The following is an 8053-nucleotide window of genomic DNA, read 5'->3' as shown; positions in this document are numbered from 1 at the left end:
TGAGATTATATGCTGTTTTATTCGATGTTTGAATTTTTTTTTTGAAAAAAAATGACCTTTATTGACAAAAATTGAAAACCAGCCCCCCCCTTCCCCGAAAAAAAAATTATACAGAATGTTATAAAAGAAATCTGAATGCTAGCTGAATGGCTAAGGAGAAAGCTTTCCATCTAAAGGTTGCAGAGAAGGGAACACCGCTTCTTAGCCTGGTTTATAGCACCAAGAAATAAAATTAAGGTCGGGGGGGGGGGGGCCTAGAGGTCGCCCGTGCGAAAGGCGCCCCATTCTGCTGTCTTTCTTGTGCAGCTCCGCAAAATCTGGGTTTCGGGCTAGTTTCTGTTGTTCCCAGTTTCTCCGAAGATGGCGGATTGGATCACGAGTCTCGACTCGTGCGCAAAACTCAAGAAGCTTTCTAGAAAAACCGAAAGCCTGGGGAAGCAGGTAGAGGTGGATGGAGTGGAGCAGTGGGTCTGAAAAGCTTTCGCTACCCGTTCTTGCGCATGCGCAGATGCCGTTCAGGGCGGGTGGGCGGAGCCTCCCGCCACCGCCGTCTCTACCTGTTCAGAGAAGTGGGCTGAACTTGGAGCAATCCACCGCTGGTGGAGCCTCATCTATTTCCAGTGGTGAGAGGCAGGGAAGGGCTCCCCTTCGCCGACGCTCCTGGTGGGCTCCCAGTGACCGGCATGGGCGCATGCCCGTCTGATGTGCGCACGCCAGCGTGAGATTCGGCTTCTGCACATGCGCGGGAAGTGAAATCTCGTGTGAAGATGCTCACACACATGAGATTTTGAGCATTTTGCCAGAAATTGGCGAAATCTAGGGCGCAAAATCTAGAATCCGAATCTCACATGGGCGCATGCGTCGCGGCCACAAAGATGCGTGCACATCTCCATCTCTGCTATCACACCATAGGGTAGCCCCAGCGGTGGGCTATGAGTTCTTGCGGGACCGGCGCAATTTTGCTGCTGCACCTGTGGAGGTACAAAATCGCGCACGGAGACGCAGGTAAAACCCTGCTGAAACATGGGCATGATTTTGCTACCTCCACAGGTGCAGCAGCAAAATCGCGCTGGTGGCGCAAGAAATTATGAGCCGCGACGGCGAGCGCAATTTAGCCTTCAGGCTCGTAGCTGTGTGGCCCACACCGGGTTCAGCCCACTACTGGCGAGAGGTCACCTACGAAGGTCACCTTCAATCGATGCATTGGAGAAGTCCAGACCAACCTTCTTGACTCAAGACGTCAATCCCTGGCCGACGGATTGGGCCAACCTTCCCCTTTTCATAGCAATCTGATTGGCTAAGAAAAGGGGAGGAGCCAGAAACACTAGGAGAGATACACAAGTGCAAATCTTCTCTTTCGAGCAGGCGGAGTTTTGGGGCGGTAAGACATTTTGGCTCAACCTTCTCACTGGTTCCCCCCAAAGAGACCTCGCGAGAGGTTCCACCAGGGTTGGAAAGACAAAGGACCCATCGTGTGTCACCCTGACACCAAATCATGGGACTTCTCGACGTTCAATACGAACAAAGAAGAGGGCACGATTTTGGAACTGTGACGCGGCTTCTTCATTTTTTTTCAGGCTGTTGCGGTTTCGTACCGGACGACGGCCATAGCTTAACACGACCGCTTGTCCTTCGGAAAGCTTAGTAACAAGAAGGCACTTTTAAGGCATTAAGGCTTTTAAAAATGAGAGCTTTTTCAACCCACATTTTCTCCCCACTTGTCCCCCAAAAAATATTTTGACAGCTAATGCTTCCGATCCATTAGTGTTGGCTGTAATACTGCTCACTGATGAATGAGACCAGAAGGAAAGAAATTTGGAGGAGCACCAAAAAAAAAGCTTATTTTTTCTCTTTTTAGCATAGACCAAAGGACCTTGAGGCCCAAAGCTCTTCTCTTCTTCTGGCTACTCCTCCAGCCCTCCCTACAACGGCTTTTATTTAAAGAAAAACCCAGTGTTTCCTACTCTTAACATTGTGCGCCGAAAAAAGAGAACCTGACTCGAAAGCCAGGGCAGTTTGGTCTCGAGATACGTTGGGGGGTGTTATCGTCTCCTGAAGCCCCTCAACCAATCATCTACCCAACTAATTCAAAGTCTACCTCGCCCCTGTCTCCAAGGACGCTTGGGATATGTGCAAAATTAGAGAGAGAGAACAACACTTCTTCTTCTTCCTCGACCATCGTGTAGGGGGGATTTGTTGGAGGGTCTCTAGTGACGGCAGATAGTCAAGGACCACGAAGACGGCTGAGAAAAACCAGAAGAAGCAGTAACACTGAAATCTACCTAGAGGATTCCATCCTCTTTGGGCAAGCTGGAGAATTGGGACCACAAAGTGCAGGTTGTCTCCCCTGGGAGAAATGGAAACTGTCCTCAGGTGAGAAGGTTCAAGGATGTTCTCCACGCAAATACAAGAGAATTTGGCTCGCAGAAGAGTTGAGCTCCCACGCTCTCTGGCTCTCCAGGAACATCCATGGGGAGTAAGGCTGGAGCAGATCCGTCGGTTTGGTTTCTGAAATCCACACCTGAGACAACAGGTGGTTATCTCCCGGCCTCCTGGCGTTTCTGGAGCACCTCAATGACCTCGTCAATGCCGTCTTCTGGAACCTGGAATGCAATGGGGAAGAGAGGAAAAACAACCTGGTTGCACTGACGTCTTTCAGGAAGTACCAAATATAAAGGAAGGCCCCGGTTATTTTGGGGGGCACCGTCTTCAGATTTGGAAGTTTGACACCGCCTTATCAGATTGGCTGCTGTATTATTCTGACTGAGGGAAGGGAAGGGGAAGAAGGGAAGGGAAGGAAGAAGAAAGAAACGGAAATGAAAAAGGGAAGGGAAGGAAAGGAAAGGAAAGGAAGGAAAGTAAGAAGAAAGGACAAGGAAGAAGAAAGAAAGAAGGAAGAAGAAAGGAAGAAAAGGAAAGGAAGAAGAAAGAAAGACAGAAAGGGAAGAAAAGGAAAGGAAGAAGAAAGGAAGGAAAGGAAAGGAAGAAGGGAAGAAGAAAGGAAAGAAAAAAGAAAGAAGAGAAAGGAAAAAGGACAAGGAAGAAGGAAGGAAAGGAAAAGAAAGGAAGAAGAAAGGAAAGGAAAGGAAAGGGGTTTAATTTACACTCATAGTCACATCTTACGCTTCAAAACAACTCAAAACGACCAAACTTTAGTCTAATGGTTAAGTCACCAATCTAGAAACCAGGAGACATGGAAACATAGAAGTCTGACAGCAGAAAAAGACCTCATGGTCCATCTAGTCTGCCCTTATACTATTTTCTGTATTTTATCTTAAGATGGATCTATGTTTATCCCAGGCATGTTTCAATTCAGTTACTGTGGATTGACCAACCACGTCTGCTGGAAGTTTGTTCCAAGGATCTACTACTACTCTTTCAGTCAAATAATATTTTCTCATGTTGCTTTTGATCTTTCCCCCAACTAACTTCAGATTGTGTCCCCTTGTTCCTGTGTTCACTTTCCTATTAAAAACACTTCCCTCCTGGACCTTATTTAACCCTTTAACATATTTAAATGTTTCGATCATGTCCCCCCTTTTCCTTCTGTCCTGCAGACTATACAGATTGAGTTCATTAAGTCTTTCCTGATACGTTTTATGCTTAAGATCTTCCACCATTCTTGTAGCCCGTCTTTGGACCCGTTCAATTTTGTCAATATCTTTTTGTAGATGAGGTCTCCAGAACTGAGCACAGTATTCCAAATGTGGTCTCACCAGCATTCTATATAGCGGGATCATAATCTCCCTCTTCCTGCTTGTTATACCTCTAGCTATGCAGCCAAGCATCCTACTTGCTTTCCCTACCGCCTGACTGCACTGTTCACCCATTTGGAGACTGTCAGAAATGAAGACCTCTAAATCCTTCTCTTCTGAAGTTTTTGCCAATACACAGAACTGCCAATGCAATACTCAGATTGAGGATTCCTTTTCCCCAAGTGCATTATTTTACATTTGCAGTTTCCATTGCTTTGGCCGTTTATCTAGTAAAGCTAAATCATTTACCATATTACAGACGCCTCCAGGAATATCAACCCTATTGCACACTTTAGAGTCATCGGCAAATAGGCAAACCGTCCCTACCAAACCTTCCCCTATGTCACTCATAAACATATTAAAAAGAATAGGACCCAGAACAGACCCTTGTGGCACACCGCTTGTAACCTGACTCTGCTCAGAATACTCGCCATTAACAATAACTCTCTGATGTCTACGCTTCAGCCAGCTGCAAATCCATTGAACTATCCAGGGATTAAGTCCAATCTTCACTAATTTATCTATCAGCTCTTTATGTGGGACCGTATCAAAGGCTTTGCTGAAGTCCAGGTAGGCAATATCCATGGCACCACCTTGAGATAGTGAGTTCTAGTCCCACACCTTAGCCACGAAAGCCAATCGGGTGACTTTGAGTCAATCCATCTCTCTCTCAACCCACTTCCGCGGTGATTGTCGTGGGGAAAATGGGAAGAAGTATTATTGGGTACGTTCGCCTAACTCAAGGTGTTTGTAGACCAGTGTTGGCAACTTGGGAGATATTTGGACTTCAACTCCCAGAATTCCCCAGCCAGCAAATGCTGGCTGGGGAATTCTGGGAGTTGAAGTCCAGATATCTTCAAGTTGCCACGGTTGGGAAACACTGTTGTAAACAACATTAACGGTGAAATAATATCAATTTTTTAAAAAATCAGGAACCCTCAAAAGAACAAATGCTTCAAACTCAGGGTGTCTTCAAGCCCTTCGTGGCTTACCAAGGCGTGGTCAAAGTTGAAGGTGCTGATATAATAGGCACAGATGTCGGCGTTGGCTAACGGCTCAGCGATTTGGGCCACGATCCCACATTCATCTGTCGAAAGGAAGGAAGCAGGAGAGACATGAGTTTGATGCTGGGACAACTTTTTCAAGCCCTGGATTTGACCAAACGAGATGACCCCTTCCCCCCTTTTTTTAATTAGATTAGATTTATTGGATTTATATGCCGCCCCTCTCTGTAGACTCGGGGCGGCTCACAACAATGGTAAACAAAACATAGTAACAAATCTAATATTTCGCAATCTAAATTACAGTTTTAAGTTAAAAAATCCAAAAGAGCCCCAATATATAAAAAACAAGCACACAATCGAATCATACACAAAAACTTCATGGGCAAGGGGGAGATGTTTCAATTTCCCCATGCCTGGCGGCAGAGGTGGGTTTTAAGGAGTTTCCGAAAGGCAAGGAGGGTGGGGGCAATCCTAATCTCTCGGGGGAGCTGGTTCCAGAGGGTTGGGGCCACCACAGAAAAGGCTCTCCCCCTGGGTCCCGCCAGATGACATTGTTTAGTTGATGGAACCCGGAGAAGGCCAACTCTGTGGGACCTAACCGGTCGCTGGGATTCGTGCGGCAGAAGGTGGTCCCGGAGATATTGTGGCCCGATGCCATGAAGGGCTTTATAGGTCATAACCAACACTTTGAATTGTGACCTATAAAGCCCTCCATGGCATCGTACCAGAATATCTCCGGGACCACCTTCTGCCGCACGAATCCCAGCGACCAGTTAGGTCCCACAGAGTTGGCCTTCTCCGAGTCCCGTCGACTAAACAATGTCGTTTGGCGGGTCCCGGGGGAAGTGTCTTCTCTGTGGCGGCCCCGACCCTCTGAAACCAGCTCCCCCCTGAGATTAGAACTGCCCCCACCCTCTTTGCCTTTCATAAACTCCTTAAAACCCACCTCTGCCGTCAGGCATGGGGGGAATTGAGACATCTCCCCCGGGGCCTATACAATTCATGTATGGTATGTTTGTGTGTATGTCTGCTTTAATAATGGGGTTTTAAAAACTGTTTTTAAATTATTAGATTTGTCTTGAATTGTTTTATTGTTGTTGTGAGCCACCCCGAGTCTACGAAGAGGAGCATCATACAAATCTAATAAATAAATAAATAAATAAAATAAATCAATGTAAAAGCAAATAATGCGTGCAAACCTATTAGGAAAGAAATAAAAGCTCAGAATTTGGGGGGGAGGGGGAGGAGGAGGAGGAGGAGGACAGTCGCTGCCAAAGGAAGAAGGCGAAGTGAGGGGAATAAAAAAAAATCCAAAACTTTAAGGCTTTAAAAAAAAAAAAACAGGGACTCTGAGGTGGCGAGAAGGAGCACGCGCCTCCCATATGCCCAGCGCGAGGCTGCCTCCCATACACTGCGCCAGAGAGAGAAACCCAGGGGGAATGGCAGGAAACTGGCCGGGCCTTCGTACTGCTCTCAAATTTCCCGGGAAATTTTTCCGGGCTCGGGTTCTTAAGTAGAAAATGGTTCTTGAGAAGAGGCAAAAAAATCTTGGACACCCGGTTCGTAATCTAGAAAAGTTCTTAAGTCGAGGCGTCCTTAGGTAGAGGTACCACTGTATAACGCAACTCACCAAAGCCCAGGGGCTGTCCGCCAATTCTCACCATCCTCCAAAGTTCTCCTGAGGAACTGGTCAACAGCAAGTCGCTAGGGAACCTGGAAAAGGACCAAAGAGTTTGACATCTTCAACCACAACGTTATCCATTGGAGCAAAACTAACCTGCTTGACACTTCTAAATAAATCAAATGAGAGTTCAAGTTTTGAGACTTGCCTAATAATAATAATAAAAAAATTTGGAACAAAATACATAAATGGTTGGAAGAAATAACACAGCACAAAATATGAAGCTGGAAAGATTTTTAATTATCGTATTTTTCAGAGTATAAGACACACCTTAGTTTTTGGGGAGGAAAATAGGGGAAAGAATCTGCTTACCAGGTATTCATCTGGCTAGCGTCCTTAGCCTGGTCAGCTTCAGCACATTATTTGATCCCTTGGTTAGGGCTTTAAAAAACTTTATTTGGAGAGAGTAGGAGCTTGCAAGCCAGTAAGAGATGGGAACACCGTTAGCACTTGGTTAGGGCTGGAAAGAAATATTTGGAGCAAGTAAAGCAATGAAATAAACCCCTACAAAGGCAGGGTTTGGAAAACATTCTTTGCAGAGAGTAACAGTGAAAGAGCTTGCAAGCCGGTAAGAGCTGGAAATATTGTTAGCACCTGGTTAGGGCTGGAAAGAAACTTATTTGGAGCAAGTTAGAGCAATGAAAAAACCCCTGCAAATACTTAGGGCTTGGAAAACATTCTTTGCAAAGAGTAACAATGAAAGAGCTTGCAAGCCGGTAAGAGATGGGAACATAGTTAGCACCTGGTTAGGGCTGGAAAGAAACTTATTTGGAGCAAGTTAGAGCAATGAAAAAAACCCTGCAAAGACTTAGGGCTTGGAAAACATTCTTTGCAGAGAGTAACAATGAAAGAGCTTGCAAGCAAGTAAGAGCTGGGAACATTGTTAGCAGCTAGTTAGGGCTGGGGGGGAGGAAGCGATATTCAGAGTATAAGACGCACCCTAATTATCAGCCTCTTTTAGGGAGGAAAAAGGTGCACCTTATATTCCAAAAAATACGGTGAGTATATTTGATGGAAAAATAGAAAGAAAATTGTGGTAGTAAATTTTTTTGCAGCCCTTCACTGGTTGGAGACCTCTGCTCTAAGGCACAGCAAGCACTAAAATACGGGGTACTCACTTTTTCTTGGTCTCGGCATCCATGACAATGGAGATGTAGCCCTCAATCAGCGAGAAGGCAAAGAACGTAATGGACTCCTGGTTGTTAGCAGCGGCGTCTTTGGGTGGGCTGAAAAAGCCAAAGAAAGAAAATTGCCAACGTCAAAGTTTTAGATCGTAAACGTCTCCTATTTTGGAAAGCATGGGGTGGAAATGAAAAAAATGGATCGGTAGGACTTTCCTACTGCCATCAAAGCAATGACGTACGGTCCTCTCGAACTGGGAGCTTAGATCAGACAACCTGATCACAGCGGGGAAAAATAAGATTAAGAACAGATGAAAAGGCTGAAATGGAAGGCGGCGTAAAAGGCGCCAGCAGTTTGGAATCATTGCGTTGTCACAAAAGAACCCAGTACAGTCCTGTGGATTCCACTGAGCCTTATCGATTGCCAATTTTGGCTCTGATCACATTAGACTACCTATAAACCAGTGATGGGCTCCTAGGGATACAGTCAAA

The 8053-nt window shown here is 45.8% G+C and overlaps 1 protein-coding gene across 2 annotated transcripts in view; it reads right to left on the bottom strand.

The window, feature by feature from the left end:
• Window positions 1–8053, bottom strand: part of CASTOR1 (cytosolic arginine sensor for mTORC1 subunit 1) — a 31102-nt gene continuing 23049 nt past the window's right edge. For both annotated transcript variants that reach the window (XM_070763012.1, XM_070763011.1), the window contains exons 6-9: window positions 7559–7666; window positions 6390–6472; window positions 4748–4842; window positions 1–2603 (exon numbers count right to left, since the gene is read on the bottom strand). In XM_070763012.1, coding sequence (XP_070619113.1) covers window positions 2538–2603; window positions 4748–4842; window positions 6390–6472; window positions 7559–7666 — 352 coding nt within the window. In that variant the 3' untranslated portion in view covers window positions 1–2537. The remainder of the gene's footprint in view (window positions 2604–4747; window positions 4843–6389; window positions 6473–7558; window positions 7667–8053) is intronic.

The sequence above is a fragment of the Erythrolamprus reginae genome, chromosome 10 (genome assembly GCF_031021105.1).
Source record: "Erythrolamprus reginae isolate rEryReg1 chromosome 10, rEryReg1.hap1, whole genome shotgun sequence".
Taxonomy (NCBI): domain Eukaryota; kingdom Metazoa; phylum Chordata; class Lepidosauria; order Squamata; family Dipsadidae; genus Erythrolamprus; species Erythrolamprus reginae.
The sequence above is the reverse complement of the archived record's forward strand: the minus strand, read 5'-3'. Positions and strand labels throughout refer to the sequence as shown.